Genomic DNA, 26,145 nt, shown 5'->3' with positions numbered 1-26,145 from the left:
GTCAGCATCTGTTAAACGTGGGTCAACTAAACTCACAGAGCAGAACGACTAAATCACACTCATCACGCTGTTCAGACGTCTAGAAAAGTTGTGACCAAAGAAATAAAATAAAAAAAAGGAGTAGAACAGACACTCCCATTCTAATTAACGTAGCGGCGGCCATTTTTATGTTTGTGCACCATTGCCATTGTGACCGTTGACACTAAGGTTGTTTGACAGTAAGCCTAGCAGTGGAGGAGTAACGTTACGAAGCAGAGAGAGAATAAATGAGTCAAACGTTACAACTTAATGCTTCGTCCACACAATCTATCGTTACATGAAGCAGTGGAATTAACAAGCTAGCTAGCTAACAGCTGGCTAGTTAGCTAGCTAGCTAGCTAATTCTGTGAGTCTTTATTGCTACACTGCTATAGAAAGTGAGCCGAGCAGTGGGCCGGTGAACAGAAGCAGCTCTGGGTCTCACGGAGACGGACAAAGATACTTAGCTAACTAGCTACCTAGCTAACTAGCCAGACATCCGTCGGCTCTCTTCTTGGTGAGCTGCAACGAACACTTTACAGCCCAACTGATGTTTGTTGTCACTCAGCATAGGACGATATTTTTTTGTGAAAAACTATCAAATAAACTTAAAGCTGATTGTCAGGTTTATCTTGCATAAATAAAGGAGAAATCAATATTGAAAATGTATTTTTGTATCTTGTATTGTTGAAACCAAGCTCTAGTGTTCACTTCGATACCATGATGGTGAGGAAGACAGCTCACTCGTGGTGATTATTCCGAGAATGGAAATTTTAGTGTTTTTAGTCGAGATCCACGATAAATCCTATATCGTCTCATCCCTTATCCTCTCTCATTTTTCGTTTGCACCAGTCAAATGACCACTGAAAACTGTTCAATGTCCATTCTTCTATATCTATGATTGTGACATGTAAACATTATGGAAGCCATTGGGAAGGTGGTCAGTGTGCAGATATTGACTCTGCAGGCTCCGTGTGAGAACCTTCTGTAAACGGCCCTCGTTGGTTGTTTACATGTAAATAAAGATGCATTCTTCTGAGGACGTATTGAACGAGTGCGTGGCTTCTCCCCAGCAGAGTTCCCCACACCAAAGACGGAGCTGGTTCAGAAGTTTCAGGTGCTCTACCTTGGGATGCTGCCTGTGGCCAGACCAATAGGTTAGTCACACACACAACACATGGTCGGCGATGATGCTGGCAGTCTTACGTTTGATGTGATTGTAATTAGTCTGTGTGTTTGTTTGTAACATGCTCTGCTGCAGGCATGGACATACTGAACGGAGCTATAGACAGCCTGATCGGTTCGTCCAACAGAGAGGACTGGACTCCGGTGGCCCTCAATGTGGCAGACGCTACTGTCACCATCAGCAAAGACAAGGTGAGACTGAGCATGGCACGCTGGGAACTCCATGTCACGATTATCCAGATAATCACGATATTATCACTTAAACATGCTGGTATCACAAATCATTTTATTGTGTCACAGTTAAGACGCATCTTTTTTCAGTGAATATCTTCTTCAAATAATCTTAAATAAGATTCAATTCAATTTGAAATTGAATTGTATTTAAACAGCCCCAAATCACAAATTGCCTCGGAGGGCTTTGATCACAAACCATTAGGTATACCAGCATAGATAAATATATATATAGAGATGAAGGATAACTAAATTTGAAAGATCTTTGTGTCCTGTATTTTTTTTTAAATCATCTGGTGATATTTAGGATTATCCCGATTATGGAAATTCACCTGTAGATAGATACCAAAGCAAAAAAAGTCACACAACAACGCATGGTTATGGAGAAGGCCTGTGTTTCAAGAAAAAAAAACACATGATGTGTGCTTACCTAAGCTCGTACCAACCAGTCAAGACCACCAAAAAGTCCCATGTGTGAAATGACTAAAATGGAAAACGCATCATTGAGACGAACAGCCACTCGGCTCATGTTCAGTGTTAATGTTCGACCATGCAGATGACACATCATGTTTTTAATTAAGTCATTTCGCTGTAACATCAATCTGTTTATGAGAAAGCTACGGTTTTACTGGGACGCTCCCCAGTTGGATGCTGGGTGATTGTGTTTTTATGTTCCACGTGTGTGACTTTCTGATTGATCTCACACACCTACTGGTACGTTTCTGACCAGGACGAAGCAGAGGTGCTGGTGGAGTGTCGTGTTCGATTCCTGTCTTTCATGGGCGTCGGGCGGAACGTGCACACGTTTGCCTTCGTCATGGACGCCGGCGGCCATCGTTTTGACTGCCACGTGTTCTGGTGCGAGCCCAACGCTGGGAACGTGTCGGAGGCCGTACAGGCAGCTTGTATGGTGAGTCTGAGAGCAACGACAGAGAGCTGAACATGAATGCACTGAGGGAATCTTCCCGAAAACCAAACCGAAATGATCACTTTGGGACGAGAATTGAAAGGAAAAATACATGTTACAATGAACGGCCATGAAAATGACACACATTTCTATTAAACCTCTTTGACAACATAAACACACACAGCACAAACCGCCGGCTTCTGATCTCATGAGCAAATAACACAATATATGCATAACCTTATTAAAACCAGCTGGTTCCTTCATTCCTCATTGATCCCAAGGTTGTCAGCACTTTAAGAACAGACAGGCAACGACATTCAGATGCTCTCTTGCCTTTATTAGAGTTGGGTTTTCAGTCTTGACAGATGGTTTTTCACTGTCCTATCCTCACTCTACTACTACTATTCAGGCCCTCCATCAAAACCCTGATGGTGTTAAACCTGCATTTAAACCACCTAAAGTTAAATTGTAGTGTTTGATCAGAATCAGCTGTCTCTGAAAGACGATGTCCTTGCAAGTTTCTAATATAGATTTCCTGTTTAAAGTGATTTTGATTTGTGTGACACATTGTTTACTGCCTTACAGAAAACATTTTGAAGACGAAACATCTACATTAAATTATTGATCAAGGTCATAAAGTCATAATGCCTTTATAATATCTTTTTATCAGGGGCACCGATCAGATAATCTTCTTTTTTCAAATACAAAATACAACTTGATGCTTTTTTTTAACATTCAACTTTGTGTTTTCCCGTAGAAAACAAAACAAAGATGACAGTAGGGATTTGAATTATTAAATGTTTAACCATGCAGTCAGTTAAACAGTTCAAAGAAATATTAAAGATAAAAATGCTAAGAGACTCAGAGGAGCAGCTTGTTACTTAAAAGATAATAGCGCTGGTCCACCTTAAAAGGTCAGTCCACCTTAAGTATTCCTGAACTAGAGCCGCCAAAGTTGTTGTTGCTAACGTCGGGGCTAACCACCTTCACTTTAATCATTAGCTGGCCCACAACAAGACACATACCCAAATAAACTGTACCCACAATGCACTGGTGCATTCACACAGACTGTAGCAGCAGACACACAGCTGACAACGTCACAGCTAAATGAAGTGATGTGGTGGAGACTCACACGGTAGTCTGTTAAACTCATACTGCAGCTGCTGATAAATGATGGATTACACGATTGAAATACACGAGTACAGTATCAAACGTGATACTGGTTTTACCCTGTTTTTTTGCTGCCATTCTAATGCCCATAATCACGACACTGAATGGTCTCTTTGGTGTTTGTTCTGTAAAGCCGTCCATTAGTGGAGATGACTCGTCTCCCTCAGCCCTCTCTGCTGTAGGTGAGTCACAAGATTAGTTGACTGCTGGCTGGGCTATTGATCACACATCACAACTTTGGATATACGGACACACGTACACTCACACACACACACACACACACACACACACACACACACACACACGCTCCTACTGATTCACTGTGACAAGAAGCATCAGTCATTACTATTGATCACAGCTAGCAGCCTGCACCAGTCCAGCGTTGGGAGACACCACCACAGCCATTTACTCAGCAGCTGTAACTCTCTATTATTAACAATCTCCCTCTCTCTCTTTCAGCTGAGGTATCAGAAGTGTTTGGTGGCTCGTCCGCCCTCCCAGAAGGCCTGCGGCTCGTCGCCCCCCGGTGACTCAGTGTCCCGTCGGGTATCGACCAGCGTGAAGAGAGGCGTCCTGTCCCTCATCGACACCCTCAAACAAAAGAGACCCGTCACAGAGTTGCCGCAGTAACCGCGGTTCAGCGCCGCCGACTCCCTGCCACAACCCCCTGTCACCATGGTAACTAGTCGCATCGCTGCCAAAACCCATCGCCACCATAGACCCCAGTAACCATGGAAACACAGCAAAACCCCAGGGTTTGGGGAACGTCCTTCGCTCTTCCGAGCTAAAGTTGGAATTGCACCTCAAGAGTTTAATCGGCTCTGGAGGTGGAATCCAAACCTGTTTCCTCAAAAATAACCGAGATGCATCACGAAGGAAGGACCACGGAGAAACACCCGAGTGGTGATGGTGTACATAGAAGTAACTCTCATCCCCCTCAGCACAGAGAAGGAGCGAGGAGGCGAGAGCAGAAACTGAAGGAGTAGGAAGTGCTCCTTCCGGCACAGCACGATGAGCGAGCTCATACCTGCTGATCTCTCATTGCTCTAATTGTATTTGTGTCTGTGCCTGTGCTTCCAGCATGACCTTGCACACCTGGCCACGCCCCGCCATTCACCTGGTTGTCCTGTTAAGTCTGTAGTGGCTTTCCCCTCTCCCCGTGTCCCCCGTTCTCATTGTCCTCTGTAGACTGTAACGTGAAATGGAGGGAAGGAATCATGAAAGCCATCGCGTCTGATGTTTGAAATCGGACGAAAGACGGAAGCTGCTACAGACTAAAGACATTTGACCGTCAGTCTACACACTAACCCGTTCCACCGATCCTGCATGAACGTTTTCTATACAAGTGAACCATTCTAGACAATATCACAACACTGCTGCTGCTCACAGGAAGGTGAGAAATCCGAAGCCACATTGTGTTTCCTCGATTCTTTGTTCGTCGTCAACGGTGCGAGAATCAGCGTGGAGGGTCTGAACGAGAGGTGACCTTTCACCCGAAACATCCTTCGTGTACTTCCTGTTTACCTGTTGTCTTTATTTCGTTATCCCTCGGAAAACGACAGAGGAGGATCGCCATAAAGGAGAAAGAGACGCGGGGATGGACGGAGTGTTCCCACGCATCCACTGATAAAAGGGGTTATGATTCAGAATATCTGACCCGTGTGGAGGTGAGACGGGTTTCATCTCCAGCCTCGAAAGAGGAAAGCTGACAGAGAGACATGTTGACTCAACCTAACAGGACTTTTCCTGGGCTGCTATCCGTCTGTCTCCAGCGCTCTGTTCACTCGAATGCACCTTTTCATCGCCTGCTTCCTCACAGTACAACAGTTGTCGTCAGTGCCACTAGATCACTTGCTCTTATCTGTTCCTCACACAAATCTCCAGTCAACACTGCTGGCTCCTTGTTATCACACATCTGACAGGCTTGGATGTAGGGATAATGGCTAATGAAGTCTTGAAGCTAATTGCAACTAAAACCATAAAGATATTTTCCCTCTGGAAGCCTCTACAAAAACTAAAATACTACATCATGAAGATAATTTGTAAAAGTTCCGAAGTCATGCTTTGTTAGGTCTGTCTGCAAGACGATAGGCAGACAACTTTTAAAATGCTTGTTTTCTGAATGGAGTTCGGATCAATCGGAGGTAGGCTATGCTAACATTGTAGCTGCTCCATAAACACTTAAACAACGTCATCTAGGCATATTTATAGCAGCGACCCCGTTGTCTGTCTCATATCGTTAGCTTTATTAACTAGCTAGCTAGCTTGCTACAGTTGTCATTTCAACCAGCGATTTTAGTAACGTAAAGCTCAGGCAGCATCTGAAGGTGGACCCAGCCGACGGCCATGTTGTTACCGTAGCTACGTCTTGTTGCCGCCTAACTGTACGGAGCTTTTGAATCGGTTAACAGGTTGAAGGAACCAGGAGTGTTGATTTGAGATTCTGATGAGAAAATTCAGCCACATCACCTTCAATTTGTCACGAGGATGTCGAAATGTGAATGAGATGACAAAACGTTTGTGTAAATAATATCAAGTTAATGTAACATTTGGCATTAATCATTGTTATAAGCTATCTTTTCATTTTTAATGTCTGCAGTTTTCTTTCTTTTTTTTCTTTTTTTTTTGTAATGAAATGCCTTTTTTCTTTTTTTTTTCTTTTTTTGGAGAATTCACCAAATGGCCAAAGTGTAAAATACTGATATACATTGTTGTAGATAAGAAACTACGAGAGCAAATAATGGAACAAGGAGAGGTGATTGGAAATTTCGTCAATTCCGTTGATACCGAATTTAACTGAGCAATTATCTATGCATTCTTTTGATCTCGAGTAAATGGAAAGTCGCGGAAAGCCTTGCATGCCCTTGGACAGTTGGAAGAACGACTGTATGTACTGAACAGAAATATTTTTTATTTTATTTATTCTATTTTATAAAGGTATATACTGATTTTATTAGTTGGGGCAAGTAAAGTCTCTTGACTGTGTCATTGTCTCGGCCCCTGGTTAACTCACAATGCTACAACGAGCTCCGCTTTGCAGAAAAAACGGCAGATAAAGGAATATATCTTCACATTGTACAGTGCACTGAGCGCTGGGAGTCCACTGTTTAACAGGAGTCAGGAGGAGGAGGAGGAGGGTGGTGGTGGGGGTGATGATGGTGGTGTCAGCAGAGGACTCCCAGCATCTCTGTCAAGCTCACACACATAAACAACAACAACAACAAATGCACACAGATGGATGTGTTTGCTTCCGTTTGCTGCTCACTGGTTTGTACACTTTATCAATGTAATCAATTGTGAGAATAAACAGCATTATAAAGAGAACACTTGGCTTTGTGTGCAGTGTTTTAATCCTCATCACAGGTTTCGGTCTGTTCAAGGTTGATTTTTTTTTTCCATCTCAGGTTGTTTTATCTATTGGAGGTCTGAGAACAGTATTATTTCTTTACTTTTATGATCGTTTCTATCATCTTGTGAGCGCTCAGATTTAGTCTGGCCCTCCGGTTTGGAATCAATACCTTTCCCCAAGTCTCCAAAGATTCAGAAGACATCTTCAGTTCACATATTTTGACTGTAGTAAAATGATTTGGGTGGAGAGGAGCGCGTAAATAATAGTAAACCTCTTCTTTGGACTTTTGGCTAAAAGAAAAATCCTCCCAGTGTCTCAAAATACTATAACAGCACCAACAAGCCTCATTTTGCCATTCGTAGCACAAAGATTTTAAGATAAAGTTCTCCTATTTAATTAATATAATATTTGTCTCACACAGGAGGTATGAAACACAATTATGAATGAAATAAGACGACCCTCCCTTCAAGACAGAAAATAGATAACTCTCCGCAATCCTCCACCATAATAATTGACATACAGCCTTGAAAGCCTGAAAATGTGTCAGTTTTACTTAAATGTCCCATATTATGACAACCACATTTTCTCTACCTATAAACTGGTCTTCCCTGAGCCTGTCAACTCCCTGAATGAGGAAAACAAGCGACTCCTGCATGGACTCTGCAGCCCCCCCACTGGTACAACGGCGCTCCTACAGGCTGTTCAGATTCAGCTCCTGTTGTTACGTAACAAACTCCTCTGATGATACGAGATATCTGAGAGGGGGCGTTCATCACCGAGGTGAAGTTCGGTGTGTCCTGCAGTGAGACAGCAGTGAGATAACGGTGTTTCACATTGTCGTCGCTCAGAGCTAGACACACAGATTGCTCTGTTGTTGGTTGTACAAATCAACATAAGTGCTTATATTCTGTCCCAGCTACAGAAGAACAGGAGAGACAGTGGTTGCGTTTCATTTTTAATGACAATGTGCCGGCTACGGTCCGTGTTAGCTTGAATGTGTGTGCTAACCACTTCACATCGGACTGCTTCAGTAACGAGGGTCTACAAAGCTGGCTTTGCCTCGACACTGACCCTCGTAAAAGGATCTGTCCCAACCATACGGGACCAGCAACTTCACCTGAGCCACATAGGCGAGCCATAGCGATACATCCACGTAAACATTGGTGCATGCTACCACTAACGTAAGCGGCATCGTCTCCATCACTCTCCAAGTAGGCGATGACAGACGGAGCTCATTAGCATTTAAAGGTACAGACACAGAAACAGGCTAATCTAAGGAGAGCTCATTTGAGCAACTTTTAGACAGCTGAAATTCAGGACCATGGATGGGTTTGGGGCAATGCGTATCGAAAACAGTGTTGTTGGACCTCTGACAGCTTTGTGGAATTAATGAAAAACAGTATAATAGGGGATCTTTAAGTAATGGCTTTACACAAACACTTTTATTGATATTTTAAGTTTCTTTTGATTGCCTGAACCATTATTGACTAAGCGCTTCAGCAGCAGTGTATTTGTGTGTGTGTGTGTGAACTGAAGTCAAACCGATACCAGAGAAGAAGAAATGACTTTGGTGCTGATCACACAGGAAGCCACCACGTTTAGTAGGAAATAAGTGTAATTCTAATATTTAACGCTATCGTATTATGCAACAAATGTTTAATCTATTTAACATTGTGTAGTTGATAATAACGGTTATTCATATAGCACATTTCAAAATCGATCAATCAATTCGAGCGTGCTTTACGAGGCAGACATAAAAAGAGAAAGGATAAAATACAAAGCCAGATATACATTTTCACAGATATTTACGAACCACTATAAATAAACGTTTTTGCAAATTACAGATAGTCTACGAATCACATCTAACAGGAAGTAACTATTTCTGTGACTTCCTGTTAATTCTTTGATGGCTGATGGAAACTGTCCGACCTGATTGCAGCTTTTAGGCTCCGCCTCCTGCTGCCGCCTGATCTCGTCTACTTTCCAGCTGAGGAGCAGCTCATTTCCAACGTGCCTAATGTCGCACTTCGCCCAAGCAGCCAATCAACTTGAGCAAGACAGCAAGCATCCTGTTTGATGCCGCGGCTGCACCTGTTGTCACTGCTGTCTTGGCGTGATCGGGGTCTAAAACAGCCAAATTCCAACTCCACATGTTTTTATTTCTCAAATTGAACTCTCAATACAATCATTTTTATTTATTTTAAATGTATCTAATTTCTTATTTATTAAATAATAATATAGATATAATTTTTTATTTATTTAATCATTTTAACAGACTGATAATTGAAGTTGATGAAGGTGCTCTATAATCCAGGCAGAGGGGCCGAGGTGGACGATGATGCAGATATTTGGGTGAGCTGTGAGTGGGGTGTCCGGGACGGACGCCGACAGGGACTACTTCCACACCTGGTTCTGACAGAGCTGGAGGACGGCGAGGGAATGGGTGGCAGGACAAAATCTGCATTCTTCCACACGTCCTCTGTCTCCACGTCTTTCCCTGGTCTGACCACCTTTCCCCTGGTCGCGTCCGTCAGCGTTTTCTCTGCTCTTCCAGGCCCTGAGTTGTGTCTCTGGTCCTGCTTGGAGGCTGCATGAGGAGCAGGATGTCCAGAGGGAGGGCTGCTCAAGACGGCCTGCTGTGATCGGACCATTGGGTTGTTGCTTAGCTTGTGTGCGAGGGCTGTGATTGGAGCCAAGTGGGAGGAGGGTTTTGGGGAGGATATTAACGTCAGTGTAAGACGAGGTATTCTTCTTGGTTTGCTTTTTTTAATGCGCCTCTGATTTGATTGGTTGACTTTTCTTTGCGTTGATTTCTTCTTGTGGCCTTTAGGGTGATGCTTTGAGGCCGCAGTTAGCTTTGGTCGTTGTTTGACCTTTCGCTTACTTCCTTTGAGCCCTCCCCTCTTCTTTCCTCCCTTATCTCCTTCCCTTCCCTCCTCTCCCTCACCACCACACTCGTCTTTTTTTACTGCACGTTCTGAAGGTTCGTCTGGATCTTCTCCATTCACAACCTTCTCTCCTGTCTGACTCTCCTGGCTCGAGGGGGATGACGGTCTGCTGCTGGCCGATTCAACGTGGTTCTTCCTGCTTTTCCCCTTCTTATCATTTTTTGATGGTTCAGGAATGATGCCGCCCAGGAGGCCCTTTGCTGCAGCCCTCGCCAGCACATCGTGGACGGTTTCTGTCTTTGTGGGATCCGCCTGAGAAAAAACAAGGGCAGCTTAAGGTTTGATGTGAAGACACAACACATTAAAATGACGGGTCTCCAGGGCTACATAGCACAATGGAGATCTACACACAGAACGCTGTAGAAATGAGCCACGGCCGTAAAGTTACCCTGCAGAGGAGGAGAGGAGAGTTTATGTGTCAACAGAGCAGAGTGGGAAATACTTTGAAAGGCGACATTACTATCACAAGCCACTTCTCTTTGCTTCCTCCTTTCCCTACATATAAGTATGTCTTTGAACTAAATGCTACCACCTCTGTCAGCATGCTTACACGTTAATCTTTAGCAGGTTTACCATGTTCACCATCTAAAAAAGCCTATTAGCATGTTTGCTAATTAGCACTTAATGGAAAGTACAGCTGAGGCTGATGGGAATGTAACTAACTTGGCATTTGGTCATAAAGCAAAATATAGAGGCAAACCCTATTAATGGAACCACCATGGGACCTTTTTTGTAAAACATATGGTAAGAGACAAATCATGTTTTTCATACTATTTGAATTGTGTCATGAATTACATGATGTTCCTATGGGGATAATAGTGAATAATAGTGTGAATCTCGGTTATTTTGACCAGTATAATCCTGACTTGATTTTTTCATATCGTCCAGTCATGTGGTCAAATTTATCAAACTACTCCAATGTTTCATTCTGAACCAAAGTGGAGGACAGCTGCTAAATGTAGTCCATTTCTCAGACACTTTATTCACTCAAAGTGTTTAATCTGACTTTGCACTGTTTTTCATTCTTCTTGCTTTGACAGCAGTGTACGCTCTGAGTCATTTATAAGCCTGAAACTTTAATTATGCTGCAAAATGAGAGTTTGTGATTAAACTGAGGAGACTAGCGACTGGGGAGAGGCATGAATGATGGCAGCCTGTCAGGAGTGTTTTACCGATAGGATTTGTCTTGTTTTTCAGAGATTTTTTTCTTTCTCGACACGCGTTTCTGATGTCTTTTTTTTTCTTGTGTCACCCTTCAGGAGACTACTTGTTTCCTTACCTCCTCTCTCTCTCCGTCTCTCCATGTTGTCTATTTCACTTCCCTTTAAATCGCCCTCCGGCACAGTTTGACTGCCGTGGAGTCATTCATCTGAGCAGCAACAGTGAGATGCCTCTAGTGTCTTAGATTTTAGATTTTTAAAAATGACTGCACCGTCACCGGACAGGGGATGCAACACTTGCCCCCATGTGTGTGTGTGTGTGTGTTTGTATTGGTGAAATACTAACACACACATACAGGCACAGAAAACCCCCTCCCTGCACCATTTTTATCAAACTGCAGGGGATCAAAGAAGCAGCATCTCATTTCCTTCTTTATGTTGGTTTTATGAGAGGAGAAAGGGGGGGGGGGGGGGGGGGGGCAAATAGATGGAGCAACGAGGTGATGCAACAAGACCAGAGGGGAGGGAATTATACATTCGTCTTTGCTGTAACGTACTGAAATGTTTCAGCGGCTCGGACGTATTTCATCTTTAACTTGTCTCTCTTTTTTTATGTATTGGAATAATGCTAGTGTTTTCAGGAAGAGATAGTGGATGTGCGTGTGTGTGTGTGTGTGTGTGCATGCAGACAAGCAAAGCCGACCGACCTCCCAGCAGAGACAGTAAAAGAGTGCAGCCTCAGCACTACTGCAAGGTCTCGTCGCAAAGCAATCACACACTGAACCACCACGAAGCCTCGGCCCCCTCCATCCCCAAACACAACCTCGCCCTCTACACCTCCCTCGCTTTCTTTTGTCCTCAGTTCATTTCCCCACCTTGCACATTTTCCCCACCCATCTCTCTCACCTGTCGGGACAGCCGTGCAATGAAGCATCCATTGGTGAACTGAGACGCTTCCAGCCTGAAGAACTTGGAGTCGGTTGCGTCTGTCTGCTGGGAGTCGTCAGGGAAAATGGGACCGTTCACCCTGAGAGGGAGGAACAGGCTAATTTCAACTTTAATGCATTGGATTGGGAGTAACACCTCCAGCACCACCACACTGAACACCGGGGCCCCACAAGGCTGTGTGCTCAGTCCACTGCTGTTCACACTGCTGAACCATGACTGCAATGTTCAGCTCAAACCACATCGACATGTTTGTCGATGACGTGACCGTGGTGGGGGCTGCACAGTGCGCCGGAGTTCGCATGTTCTCCCCGTGTAAGCGTGGGTTCTCTCCAGGTTCTCTAGCTTCCACCCACAGTCCAAAGACATGCAGGATGGACCTGTCTGTCTCTACATGTCAGCCCTGTGATAGACTGGTTACCTGTCTGTCTCTACATGTCAGCCCTGTGATAGACTGGTTACCTGTCTGTCTCTACATGTCAGCCCTTTGATAGACTGGTTACCTGTCTGTCTCTACATGTCAGCCCTGTGATAGACTGGTTACCTGTCTGTCTCTACATGTCAGCCCTGTGATAGACTGGTTACCTGTCTGTCTCTACATGTCAGCCCTGTGATAGACTGGTTACCTGTCTGTCTCTACATGTCTCCCTGTGATAGACTGGTTACCTGTCTGTCTCTACATGTCGGCCCTGTGATAGACTGGTTACCTGTCTGTCTCTACATGTCAGCCCTGTGATAGACTGGTTACCTGTCTGTCTCTACATGTCTCCCTGTGATAGCCCAGTTACCTGTCTGTCTCTACATGTCTCCCTGTGATAGACTGGTTACCTGTCTGTCTCTACATGTCAGCCCTGTGATAGACTGGTTACCTGACTGTCTCTACATGTCAGCCCTGTGATAGACTGGTTACCTGTCTGTCTCTACATGTCTCCCTGTGATAGCCTGGTTACCTGTCTGTCTCTACATGTCTCCCTGTGATAGACTGGTTACCTGTCTGTCTCTACATGTCAGCCCTGTGATAGACTGGTTACCTGTCTGTCTCTACATGTCTCCCTGGGATAGACTGGTTACCTGTCTGTCTCTACATGTCTCCCTGGGATAGACTGGTTACCTGTCTGTCTCTACATGTCAGCCCTGTGATAGACTGGTTACCTGTCTGTCTCTACATGTCTCCCTGGGATAGACTGGTTACCTGTCTGTCTCTACATGTCAGCCCTGTGATAGACTGGTTACCTGTCTGTCTCTACATGTCAGCCCTGTGATAGACTGGTTACCTGTCTGTCTCTACATGTCAGCCCTGTGATAGACTGGTTACCTGTCCAGGTGTACCCTGCCTTCGCCCAATGTCAGCTGGGATCAGCTCCAGCCCCCCGCGACCCTCAATACAGGATAAGCGGTTGATGATGGATGGATGACCATGGTGGGTCTCATTGACGGCAAGAATGATGAGTCAGCATACAGGGAGGAGATGGAACAACCAACAGCCTGTTGCAAAGTCAACCTGTATCTGAGAGATGGTTGTTGACTTATGGAGAGCACAGAGGGGTCGTGCACCGCTAAACATTGACGGCTCTTCGGTTCAAATCAACAAACACACCATGTTTCTTGGTGTCCACCTTACGAAGAACCTGACCTGGTACCTCAACACCAGCTCGTTAAGAAAGCCCAGCAGTGCCTCCACTTCCTGAGGAAAGCCCACCTCCCGACCCCCATCCTCACCACCTTCTGCAAAGGGACCAGAGAGCACGGCTGAAAAAAATCATCGGGGTCTCTCTCCCCTCCATCATGGACATATACACATACATATACACTACCTGCTGCAAAGCAACCAGCATTGCCAGAGACCCCACTCGCCCCTCACATGAACTTCTCTCTCTCCTACCATCTGGAAAAATGCCCCGCAGCACACGGGCCCTCACATCCAGACTGTACAACAGCTTCTTCCCCCAGCCACCAGACTCCTTAACCGTAAGTCAACCACACACACACACACACACACACACACACACACACACACAGACACACAATGCACTCTCTCACTCACACACGCCCATATGAATCATATACTCTCTCTCTGACTGCACTAAGTGCAATGTTCACCTCTTGCACATTGTTGCTGGGTGTTTTCATGCTCAGAACTTTCACAACTTTTGTAACATAAACGGATGCACGTTGTTTAAAAATCAGCCAATCGAATCATTCATAATAGTCATTGGAAAGCACCACAGAGAGATTATATGCACAGCTGTTTACTGTCAGCGGATCCACTTCATGTGCTGCTGCACCGCCAGTCATCACTGCTGTTCTTGTTGATTTGCCGCCATCAACATTACATCTGTTGGCAAATGCTAACGCTGTCTAGACTCTGTTAAGATATGGAAACGATGCATCAATGTGATCATCGTTCTAATTTAGATTCTCGACAAAGAGCTGTTTTTGGAAGCAACATTCAAGAGTGTACTCACTGCCATTCTTCCACAGCAAATACAATCAAACATATAAGCTTAAAATATCAGGAAATAAAGAGGGAATGAGACATATTATATATAATACATAAGAACAACGGAGCAGTTTACCTTGTTTTAATACATCATCTTTAATTTACGGCTAGTTCCTCTCTAATCCATTCTTAAAAATATCTCTATTCAAGAATTTAGAAATTCACTTTTATGTTTTATTTTTTTGATGCAAAGCAACCTTCAGTTCTCATGTAGTAGAAAAGGAAAGCAGTTTGCTGGCAGCGTAGCAGAGCAGCATGTGTCTGGTTTCAGGAGCCTCCCTGGTGTGAATTAGTGCCAACTCTTCGATAAAAGCGACACACAGTGGTGCAGTGGATGTGAGCGGTGTAAACACAGAGGTGAAGCAGCTGCTGGTCGTCTCATTGCACGTCGGCATGTTGATGAAAGAGCTTATGTGACCAAATATAATAACATTTGTATTTCTTTAAAAGGATGAGGCGTGAAACAGACTCTGAAATCTTCTCCACCCCATTCACCCCGACTCAAGGATTAACTACTGTCCCCACGGCAACTGCAGCTGATCCTTTATACTGTTGTCAGCCTGGTGACTGCAACCTCACACAGAGAGACACACACACACACACACACACACACACACACACATTTGTACATGCAGTAATGTGGAGATATGAGATCTGCTGTCATGTTTAGATGAGACAGACATTATTTACACGGTCTCTCTCCTGCAGTCTCAGAGATGAAGCTCACCTCTCACTGTAATTGGGTTCTGCAGTTGGATGCAGATGTTGAGCTGAACTGGGTTTTTTAGGTTGTCAATTCATCCAAACACACTATTTCAGTGTTTTCTATGCTACAGTGTGAGGACTATACTTTCCCCCTTCAAACTGATTTAAATTTGAGGCCAGCAAATGAATAAGAGAGCCTTCTCCGCACCATGTTGGTGCCCTCGGCCAGATTTGTGATTCCCTTTCAAATCTACACACACCTCCACTGTAAAACGAGCCTTTATTGTAAAACAATATACATACTGTAAGTAAAGTTATGTACAATATATAATCAAAAAATAAACAACCAACTTGTCGTCTATACCACAGGCTGCACCTGGTTCGTCAACTAAACTAAACTAAACTGCACTCTCAAATAAGTTTCCTGGGTCACAGTTTGAAACACAGGTCAATGAACAAAACACGACACGATGCTTCAAAACGATAGTCATGTATATGTCTCCTGCCCTGTGTCTTATGACCCGTCCACCACCCAGACCACCTCCCTACGTGGACTTCCGTTGACTCGTCTGAAACTCATTTGGGAAACATCAAGAGCAAACGTAACCCACAACATATACGTTCCCCTTGAAATGCAATTCAGAATGCGGTCTGGTTGTGTGGGAATGGCTCTTTGGGTAGCATTGTTGGTCAGCCTGAAATACTGTATCTCAACCACTACTGTAGATGGATTTATGTGACATTTTACAGACATTCATGGGTGAATCCCACCGATGATTCCCTGTTGACATCTTGTTTGATCTCGGTGAAGTTAACCGCCTTGATGCATGAGGATGAATTCAATGTTCTGAAAGAATCTCAATCACAGTGAGAGCACAATCGGCTTCGATGTAAATTTACTGTCAAACATAGTAGAGCTTCACTGTGAGCTGCCAATCTCCCGCGGCTCTCCGTGACGGGCTCGTTAGGTGGTTTGTGTTTCTTTGAATGCACCTAGAATTCTAAAATCCCTTATAGCCTCATGTTTGGCCTGTCGTGGTTTTCTCATTATGGTTGTGGTTTGAGCTTGTGGACAGGTCTGATTGCACAATTAAATCCTTAATAGAAAGACAACTAAGACCTGCACGAAGAGAGAATAGTGTGTGTGTGTGTGTGTGTGTGTGTGTGTGTGTGTGTGTGTGTGTGTGTGTGTGTGTTTTACCTGAATGGCAGCAGTTTGGGATGAGTGTGTGCTTTCTCTAACACTCTTTTCACCAGCTGTTCATTTTCCTCAGGATACACTGAGCGTGTGCAGTAGACCAGCGTCTGAACCTTTGGGACTGACAGTAACGAGGTTACAAAGAAGAATCAGCTGTTCCGTTCTTACACTGCTGACATCTTATCAATGGTGTGAACAGAATGTGTTTTAGTAGCGTACATGGGTCGGAGAGGAATCCGATACAGCATAGTATCGCGGTTTTTGCATGGCAATATTGTATTGCTGAATGGACGCCGCGTATCGATTTTTTATTATATAAACTACTTTATTACGGTATGTGCAAATACAAAATAAAAAATCTTTTGGTAGCAATTGTTTCTTCAGTCCTCTAGGTGGTGCTGTGTTTGCCTGGCGACATGGGTGAAGACAGTGGGATTGGACTGTCAGGTGCTTGACGCAACAACAGTTACATGTTGGTCAGTCTATCTGATAAACTGATTTTGCAATAAACATAACTGAAGTGAGATGAACCGTGTGAAAAGGTAAAGTTGCAAACTCACAGGAAAGGGCGTGTGCTAGTAGTCGTGCCTGCTGGTTGGCCATTTTCTGTATTTTGCTCCGGGACACAGAATCGTGACACAAGTCCGGCAGTAGATCCCAGTCTGACAACAGAATGAAACCTACTATAGGACGTTCAATGGGAAGACGTGATATCAACATTATACACATCTGATTTTCTGTTTTTTACATACCTCCATGTTCACTGTGGATGGTGGGCACGGGGTCGTTGAGAGCAGTGGACGAACACTGAGGCACCACTAAGATGACCTTTAAACGCTGGACCGCGGCGTCCCACTCGTCCAGACCAGAGAAGGCTTCCGACAGGACTCGCACATCTACATTGGACATTTGTATGAAGAAAGTCATGCGTATGTACAGAAGGTGAGCATAGAGATTATTCTCAAAGGCTCATAAATCACACTTGCATTATCGAGGTGAAGTCCCGCCCCTGCCAGTGTATATGTGATGTTTGGGGTTAGATGACAAAATTTGTCATATTTCTTGATGTTTAAAATGAGCTTATACTTTTACAAATAAGATACGTGTAATTATTGGCACAATTCAAATGCCATCAGAAAATTATTTGAAATAAGGTCCAATGGGAAACATTGGAAGGGGCGGGACTTCATCTCTTTATTGGCCTACACTTAATAATAATACATGAACTAGTTTTTTTCTCTCCATGGTTTCATCACTCACTTTTGATGTCCATGTGCGTGAGTAGTTCTTGTATCTCCTGTATCTGTCCAGCTGTGTGATCCGGTCCACACACCAAAACGCGACCAGCGCGGGCAGCGGCCGCCACACACACCTGAGCCACCGTCACGGCTGAGAAGGACCCCGCCACCAGGACGTCACCTTTATCAAACAGCAGGGGGCGCACCGCGCTCACTGCCACGCACACACTCCTGTCCTGCAAAAAGACACACCAAGGATTGCCTTGACAGAAGTGCGCCCCCTTGTGTTATAGACTGTTACTGATCAAGGCCAACAGCAAACTGACTTCTCTTTTACACAAAGTAACAACTTAAAACTTCACAACAGGAAATGAAGCAAAGCTCTAAATCTGTCGCACAGCAGTAAAGTTTAGCTGTAGGCTATTCAAGGACAGAAGCAACCGGGGGGTAATTACTACATTTCCTCTGGTTTATGTAATTGGGCAACTTTCAGTGAGTTGCCTATTTGAGGACTTGCACTGTCGCCTCACAGCGAGAGGGTCCCGGATTCGATTCCCGGGTCGGCCCGGGTTCCTTCTGTGTGGAGTTTGCATGTTCTCCCCGTGTAAGCGTGGGTTCTCTCCGGGTTCTCCGGCTTCCTCCCACAGTCCAAAGACATGCAGGATGGGGATAGGTTCATTGGTGAGTCTAAATGTCCCGTAGGTGTGAATGTGAGCGTGAATGGTTGTCAACAGCGAGACTTTTTTTTGCCATGTTTGAATTGTAGGCCTACCATGAATTAGACATATGATGTTTGTCAATTTTAATGATAATTTTGAGGTCAACAAAGTCTCAGTTTGTCGTAGTATCATTGAGTTTAGTGTGAAAGGCTCAGTGAATGACATCTCTGTACGTCGCCAACACGGCCGATAGCTTGGCTTGCGAGCTAGCTAACCTTGCACTTACTACACTTTTAGTGTCTTTAGAATGACTTGTTTTCACAGTCTGATACTTTAACAATTAGAGAACAAAATACAACTTGACAAGGGAAAATTATCTTTTAATCTGAATGACATCCTGTGTGTAATTCGTGAGAAAATGACTGGTCTCTCACCGTTGACTACCACAAAAAATGTTTCAGAGAATGGGAGTCCACAGGAAGGGGCGGGACTTATCCTCTCTATCTTCACTCAAGTAGCTTTACAAACCACTTCTACTCTATCCACTAGTCAGTCTTGTACCTGTTTTCTAAAATGATGTTCAGAAGCTCCGGGGGGAGGAAAGCATGTTTCACATTAGTGGTGTAACCTCCATTTAAACGCTTCACTCCTCACACACACTCATGGTACCTGTGTGTTAAGTGCATGTGTGCTGGCGGGGCTGCTGTGCTGCAGCAGAGCATGAAGCTGCTGGGAGAAGACCAGTGTGTCTGGACAGAGAGGGTCTCTGCAGAACGTCTTCTCTCCGAGGTCACTCAAGGTCTTCACCTCGCACAAGCCGGCGCCTCGCAGCGCTACGCACACTTCCTCAACACTACGGAGGAGACGACACGTTAGATGTTGGATTTTTTATTCCACTTGTGTGGGTTAGGGTTAGGTTGTGTGTGTGAGTAGCCTACCTGATCTTGAGAGTATTGACCCAGGCATAAAGTGGCAGATGTTTTGCTCTGTGCTGTTTGGTCCTGACAGGATCAGATAAAAAACAGGAAACACTCTGCAGATTCTGTTTCACTCTGCAGCGAGCAAGAGATGCTGCCAGCTTTGTTTTACACCTGTAATAAACACACACACACACCTTCATTGTAAACATACTTCAGATCAGGTTTTCATGTCTCCTACCTTCAGTTTTCGTGACATCCATTTTTAAATGCGGTATGTTAACCCTCCACAGTCACTCCCACACACACACCTCTGCAGACTGCTTTCCAGGTCCCTGACTTCCTGGACAGGCTCCTCCCCTTCCTTAGTCGAATGTTCATGCGCCAAAAACTTTCCGTCCTGGAAGTCGAAGAGCATCACCATCGCCAATGGCAACAAGTCACGAGGCTGCAAAACATGAGCACTTTCTTCATCATCGTTATCGTCATCATGTGGACATGGATAGAGCTTTTTCCACAGCAGACCATTTGAATAATTGAAATGCCCATGATGGCTCAGTGAGTCATGGCAGTAGGCCAGTTTGCACAACCAGGACCCTGGAGCTCGCTCACCCAAACATCACGCAGTCGTTCTGTTCATGTCATCATTATTTACCATCCAAAAACGTCTGCAGTCGACTGTTGTTTAATGTCACCAGCTCTTTCATCTTAAACCTGCAATAATATCATTAAATCCCAGTGAGAGGGACGTTAGCGCTTCTGAACTGTGAGAAGTATATGTGGTTAGTTACGAGAGGCATTTAAATCAAATCCTTCACATTTGATTGGACCACTAAAAAGTGGGCGTGGTTAATATGTAGCAAGATATGAAGCTACAGAGGTGCACACACACCTCCCTTGTTGCAAAAAGTTACAGACTGATGGACCGCCATGATATTATTGATTGAAATTGGTTGCTCCTAACTGACATAAGCATGTGTCATATTTAGTTTTACAGGAAAATAAGAATTGATTTTAATAGAAAATGCAAAGAAATTTATTTTTTGTAATATTTTGCATAAACAGTTAAAAGGTGCACAACATGACTGGGGATGTGAAGCGAACGGTGTATCCATGCAGCCACAAGCTCTTTTTGAATAATCATACTGACACACTTGTGTGATTTCTGCAGAGCTTTACACATCCGTATTTATATGACTGGGTCGGATTAAATTAAGGTGGAACACAGTATAAATTATCTTAAAAAAGACGACACACTTTTAGAGTTAATCTGCCTTTGGGATGATGCAGTTGCAGCTCAAAAACCTTGTCAAACCACATGACAACATTTCAACATCAGTTCTAAGTGACTGGTGGTTAGAAGTGAAGAAGCCTCTTGGATGAGAGGTGGAACGGTGCAAGACCCCAAAGCCCGTCCAGGTGCCCACGATAAAGCTTTCAAAGATTACCAGGACCAGGACTAATAAAGTAGTGCAGAGCAAAGTTGGAGAGGGTTCTGTTGAGGCATGTTAAGGTGGAATCTTTAAATTGGCCATTTGGGATTTTCTCAGGTATCAGTAAAACCAGCAACACTGTTTAAAATGAGTTAAGCCAAATTAAAAATGAAGAGCTGTTGCACAATTAAAATCTCCATTTAGCAAATACAAATGTATTAATGTAAAATGTGAGTTTAATCAATATGGAGATGCTTGCTTACCCAAATGAAGTACAGAAATAGAAGAGATTGGTTGGAGAGGACCCGTCACACAATGTTACATTGTCTGCTATAGCTCAAAAGTAATATGGTTAGCCTAATGTTACTCATGTTGACGTTGGTGGTTACTGCATTTCTCTCACGGCCATGTTTGACACTTTGATCCGATCTTCCTGTTCAGCTTCCTTGCTGAACCGCTTCGACCTGATTCTGTTTAAATGAGCAAGTTGTCTTCACAAGACTGAACAGACGAAACAATTAAACACCTTAGCACTATATCTTGGATTTTGTATTTAACATCAACATCCCATCAAACACTGCTGCATCTGTGGGTTTGTCACTACAAGCGACCTATATTGTAAATTTAAAAACATAAAAAATATTGATTATAACTGCCTTAAGGAACGAGATAAGCAGATCTCTTCTCACACATCCCTTTCTTTCTTTTATGACCACTAACACACTTACCTTTCCCTCAACTCGTTTTCTCGAGGGGTGTGTGTGTGTGTGTGTGTGTGTGTGTGTGTGTGTGTGTGTGTGTGTGTGTGTGTACAGCATATTGAAATAAAGAGGTGTGTGCAGTCACACTGTCAGACTAATGATCTGTATGTTGTTCACCCATCCCTCAATAAAGCCATCCTCTACACACACACACACACACACACATACACTCTCCATGTGTGTGTGATATTGCACTGTGTTTTATGGTGTGGTTTATAGTCTCCCGGTGTGGGAGCCATCCTCTCTCCTGTGTGCATCATTTGCCATCTATAACCAGCCAGACTCCGTACAGATCTGAATACAAATGGCCTTTAACTGCGTCCCGTGGCCCTCACTCATTTCACGTCTTCTGATGGAGCACATCCATATGGACGAACACGGCTACTTTGTTTGAAGACAGATAACTCCCAGTGCTCCTGAGGTGCTGGATTGACTTTAGTTTCAGTTTAACTTACATTGATGGCGGCTGGATTCTCGGGATGTCACGAGAACTACGAGATCACATATCACACGAGAATCCATCTTGGATTTTACCGGCAGCCACGGGCGTGGCTTAGGTGTGTGTGACTGTTTGTTCTAAGCAACAATGGCGGCTCCTAAAGAGGTTTGGTCAATGGAAAAGATGTTTTCCAAGACCTTGTGGAGAGTTTTGGCCCTTTTCCCAAACAGTGGCTCCTCAGATGGGTCTGAGACCACGTAGCACCTTCTACTGGCAGGAAAGCAGCCGCAGGGCCCCCATAGGACTCTATGTTTCTATGACAACAATATCTTGACAATATATCATCACTCTTACCACCGTTTTATGATCTATTTGGGCTACTATCTGTTTGACATTGATAGTGGAGTATGCTGCTTCATACTTTGTATGATGAGCTTGTCATCTCTCAACCTGACGGTAACATTAGAGAGAGGAGGACGATGGGTTGGAGACTGAAAACACAAAACCCAGCAGCAACAACAGTCCACTCTGCTCCTATTCATGGATCAGACAAGGTCAAAACACGCTTCTCCTCCGTTTTCTACAGTGACGTCTGTATGAAACGCTTTTCTGAAAAGTTCAGAAATGTCTAACTTGAAGCGCTCGGAGCGGACACAACAATTAAGACGGAGAGCTCAGAATAAAGATGCCGGGTTCAGCTCTTTTTCTCAAGATGGCCAATTAAAAAGAGACACTTAGAAAAAATCTTCTATGTGGCTCTTAGTCCCCGATCACACGAGACACGACACAACAGGCCGCTTCAAACACGTCCCTGAGCAAAGTGCATCAGGTATTTGTTTTGTTTTTTGTACAAACTGAAATAAATATATCGTTCATCGTATGAAAAAAAACTGCTAGTATCAATCTTTCGTCTATTCCTACCACATCTACCGGCATCAGAACAGAAAGGAAGTGGTTAAGTAGTAAAGCCCGACCTCTTGCTCAATTTTATTGGCCGACTGAGCCAAGTGTGACATAGACAGTGCAATGGCATATCTGGTGCTGAAAAGATGAGAATATTTGAACTTTTATGCAAATCTTAAAACTAAAACACAACGGCAGCACATGAAGGGAGGCCACACCCGGTAGTCGTACCGCAGGAAAACAAAGGTTTGTAGCGTCTCAGTGTGACCGGCCCCCAACAAACCACCTGGTGGGTCCGGTTAGGGTTTGAGATCACATGTCAAATCTTTTGGGGACTCACAATGTGCTGAGAAGTGTGGAAGCAGCTGTCAGCAATGATGTCCTCCAGTAAATCTTGGTCTAGGAGGAAAACAGGTTGTTAATGCACAAGTCTCTTCAGCTCAGTTCATGCATAAATTGATCAGAAGTCCGAAAATCCCTCCGGTTAAAAAAAATAACGAACAGCCTAATGAGAAAACCCAGATAATCCACAGACCTTCAACAGTTTCCATGAGACTATTTCTCAGGGCGTTGTTTCTGTAAAGACATATTGCTGCAGATTGTTTTTAACAGCATTATTTGACTGTTTTGGCCACTTGGAGGCAGACGACACAAGGCTGACTCATGAAGTTGTTATGTCGAGCAGGTAAGCAAGCAGTTGCCTATTTGCGAATCAGCAGCAGCAAAATCATGATCAATTTGGGTTGTGTTTCTTGTCACCTGATATTCAAAAATATTAGCTCTCTTTTGTGCTCCGGTTTGGTCTCCACCAGCTCCTGAGTAGAAATGTCTGACTCTAAATGCTCCACTGTCTGTAAAGCACTGGCTGCTGGTTTATTGGGTTTTTCTTTTGGTCGAAACAGCTGGCTGCCTGAAACAAGGTTGAGAGAGAACCAAAACGATTTAAAACAGTAAAAATCCTCTGTCTGAGGGTAACTGGAGAGTTGGGTATTTGATCACATGCATTGAACCAAGAGTGATATCTCCAAACCTGGCCCAATAAAATAAAACTATCGACACTAACCACCGCTACATGTGCAGTCAAATACTGCATGTAAACCCGTGTGTGCGTGCATGTGCCTCTTATCACCTCCCATACAGACATCTGCTGTACCTCCGGCAGCTCCACTCATTGCAGTCACGTGGAGAAAGGAAATGTGCGACTATATACTATTTAATCTGCAGGCTGCAGTTGAAGCCGCTATTCAAAAGTGAATATTGGAGTTGACGCATGCTGCAGCTCCACTGCTATTCATTATAGAGATAAGGCTTCCCTATAGGAGGTGGGTGAGGTTGGCAGAGATAGCAGCGGAGTAGATCAAATTAATTTCACCCCAGCTTTATGTTTAACCATCAGGCCATGCTTCTCCAACCCGGGGAGCATGGTTCTACTTTCTACTCTCAGAGCTCGTATTTATACATTTGAGTGTGTTGAAGGCGAGCTGGTAGGCCTGTCTCCGAGTGGCTGGGGCCCCGCTCTCCGGTGGCGCCGCGTCCCTCTTCTTCCCATAATGCAGAAGCTGTTGTGCGATCGGCTTCTCCGTCCGCAGCTGCTGGAAAACGACTGCTGCTTGCAGGTATGCCTGATCGGACAGAGGAGGGGCTGCAGGAAGAAGGGATGAAGTACTGAGTTAGAGGTGAGGTGTGTAGAATCGTTGGGGCAAGTTGGAGAGACGATATGAGGTAATGTCATGAAAGCAGGAGGAGAGGCATCAGGGGAGGAACATATATATAAGTAGCACTGCAGTGTCGCTCATTTGGGTTGTTCGCTGGCCTTTTTGGCAGCAGGCTTTTTGGATAAAGTTTCAAAATCTGCTTTACTCTTTTCACAATAAAAGCCCATTTGTTGACATGCTGCTTTTCATACTTTTCATATGTGACCAAACTTCTCTTAGGGTCCGCTCGATAAATGTTTGAATGTTAAAAACCTTTCCTTTGTGCCAGGAAATACTGACTGAATAGTTTAGGAATGTGAGTAAATGTCATCAGTGTGAGAAAAACAAATTGAAAGATACAATATAGTAATTTACCCGGCGTAGGTGAAGATGAATGAAGACGAGGAAATGAGAGAGGCTCCTTGTGGTCTTGATGTGAGATGAAGGTCTCCTCTGTCACAGAGCTCCGGTTCACATCCTCGCCGGAGCCCACTGTCAGAGAGGGGGGACAGCTCGTGTTACTCAATTCAATTCAACTTTATTTATATCGCTTAAAATCACACATTTCCCTCAGAGGGCTTTACAATCTGTACAGCATACGACATCTTTAGACCCCTTCATCAGTGAGGCAGAGCAGCGGAGGAGGGATCCTCTCCCAGGATGGACAGAGGTGAAATAGATGTTGTGTATACGGAATAAACAATACAATAATTGGCTGGTTGGGTCCTTTTCTCATTGACTGTACAATCAGATGTCTTTTTACAACCTGAGGTGTCGCCCCCTGATGGCCAGAGAGAATGCAAGTTTAAGGCACTTCAGCCTCAGCTTCACTTTTCGGAGTTACACACAACAAACAAACGAACAACAGCATGAAGACCGTACCTTTGTCTCCCATGACCACAGCAACATCAGCAAACACTTGTCAGGCACTAATGTACACAGTTTCCAGTCTGTCCCTCAACATTTGTCCATTTCTCCGTTGACGTTCCTGCCAGCCTGTTCAACCAGCGAGCGTCTCAACAGACACATCGTCTGTTTGCAGGGTTGAATGTGAGCTGTGCAAATGTAAATAAGACGCATGGCGTCAGACGAGGCTGACATGCGATCCCACTTCCGGCCTCGGTGAACGTGAGACCGTGCGGCAGTATAGGACGCGGCGGGTAATCGGGCTCCTCCTGCTGCAATTAGGCGGCCGGTCAGATACATCAGCATGAATAAATAATGCGCCGCTGTCCGACCCTGGACAAAGGTCCACCTCTCACTGACCCGCTTCACTCATCTGTGCACACACACACACAGTAATGAAGTAACAGTATACAGGTTTGCAGGATGTGCTTCGAGCTTTCAGATGACTTGATGATCACTTGACTTGACAATAAGAATTGGCCCATAAGGATTAACGTCCAGAAGTCGCAGGGCTCTAATGAAAGTGGATTAATAAAGAGAAACACAGACAGAGTGCAATCAGCTTTCACAGCACTCATCAGTGTTTCAGGAGTTGGAATTGACCAGAAATGTGCGAGCGTGTCCAATAAGGCCGTGTCAGTGCAAATGGAATAAATTAATGAATATCAAACGGCAGTGATTTAATGAGTGTGAAGCAGTTTCCTCTCCTCCACGAGAGCAACTCTTTAAGTCCACTTTAGAGGAGCAGGACTGGAAGAAAGGGCTACAGCAGCTTAGTGTAATCTGCATAGACGATGATGGGCTGTTTAAAATTGCATAGCGGATCTTACCTTTGTCATTGTGAATCCTTCTCACGGGAGCAACACAGCTCATCTTCTG

The 26,145-nt window shown here is 44.4% G+C and overlaps 2 protein-coding genes across 4 annotated transcripts in view; one reads left to right on the top strand and one right to left on the bottom strand.

Moving 5' to 3' along the window:
- Window positions 1–6,830, top strand: part of apbb2b (amyloid beta (A4) precursor protein-binding, family B, member 2b) — a 54,160-nt gene extending 47,330 nt beyond the window's left edge. Inside the window, exons 15-18 of one of the 2 annotated variants that reach the window (XM_084006061.1) lie at window positions 1,092–1,175; window positions 1,280–1,395; window positions 2,165–2,344; window positions 3,971–6,830. In XM_084006061.1, coding sequence (XP_083862187.1) covers window positions 1,092–1,175; window positions 1,280–1,395; window positions 2,165–2,344; window positions 3,971–4,141 — 551 coding nt within the window. In that variant the 3' untranslated portion in view covers window positions 4,142–6,830. The remainder of the gene's footprint in view (window positions 1–1,091; window positions 1,176–1,279; window positions 1,396–2,164; window positions 2,345–3,970) is intronic. The other variant, XM_084006062.1, reaches the window with a different exon arrangement.
- Window positions 6,831–9,137: 2,307 nt separating this feature from the next.
- Window positions 9,138–26,145, bottom strand: part of LOC311010768 (putative methyltransferase NSUN7) — a 17,059-nt gene continuing 51 nt past the window's right edge. The window contains exons 1-13 of one of the 2 annotated variants that reach the window (XM_084005390.1): window positions 26,097–26,145; window positions 24,736–24,852; window positions 24,126–24,308; window positions 23,007–23,065; window positions 19,442–19,578; window positions 19,152–19,304; window positions 18,883–19,066; window positions 17,577–17,790; window positions 17,069–17,212; window positions 16,877–16,978; window positions 16,320–16,437; window positions 11,875–11,995; window positions 9,138–10,060 (exon numbers count right to left, since the gene is read on the bottom strand). The exon at window positions 26,097–26,145 is cut by the window's right edge and continues 51 nt beyond it. In XM_084005390.1, the coding sequence (XP_083861516.1) occupies window positions 9,164–10,060; window positions 11,875–11,995; window positions 16,320–16,437; window positions 16,877–16,978; window positions 17,069–17,212; window positions 17,577–17,790; window positions 18,883–19,066; window positions 19,152–19,304; window positions 19,442–19,578; window positions 23,007–23,065; window positions 24,126–24,308; window positions 24,736–24,852; window positions 26,097–26,139 (2,472 nt within the window). In that variant the 5' untranslated portion in view covers window positions 26,140–26,145 and the 3' untranslated portion in view covers window positions 9,138–9,163. Of the gene's footprint in view, window positions 10,061–11,874; window positions 11,996–16,319; window positions 16,438–16,876; window positions 16,979–17,068; window positions 17,213–17,576; window positions 17,791–18,882; window positions 19,067–19,151; window positions 19,305–19,441; window positions 19,579–23,006; window positions 23,066–24,125; window positions 24,309–24,735; window positions 24,853–25,242; window positions 25,351–26,096 lie in introns of those variants that run through there. The other variant, XM_084005391.1, reaches the window with a different exon arrangement.

The sequence above is a fragment of the Eutrigla gurnardus genome (genome assembly GCF_963514095.1).
Source record: "Eutrigla gurnardus genome assembly, chromosome: 3".
Lineage (NCBI taxonomy): Eukaryota > Metazoa > Chordata > Actinopteri > Perciformes > Triglidae > Eutrigla > Eutrigla gurnardus.
Note: the sequence above shows the minus strand (reverse complement) of the source record. Positions and strands in the feature narration are given on the sequence as shown.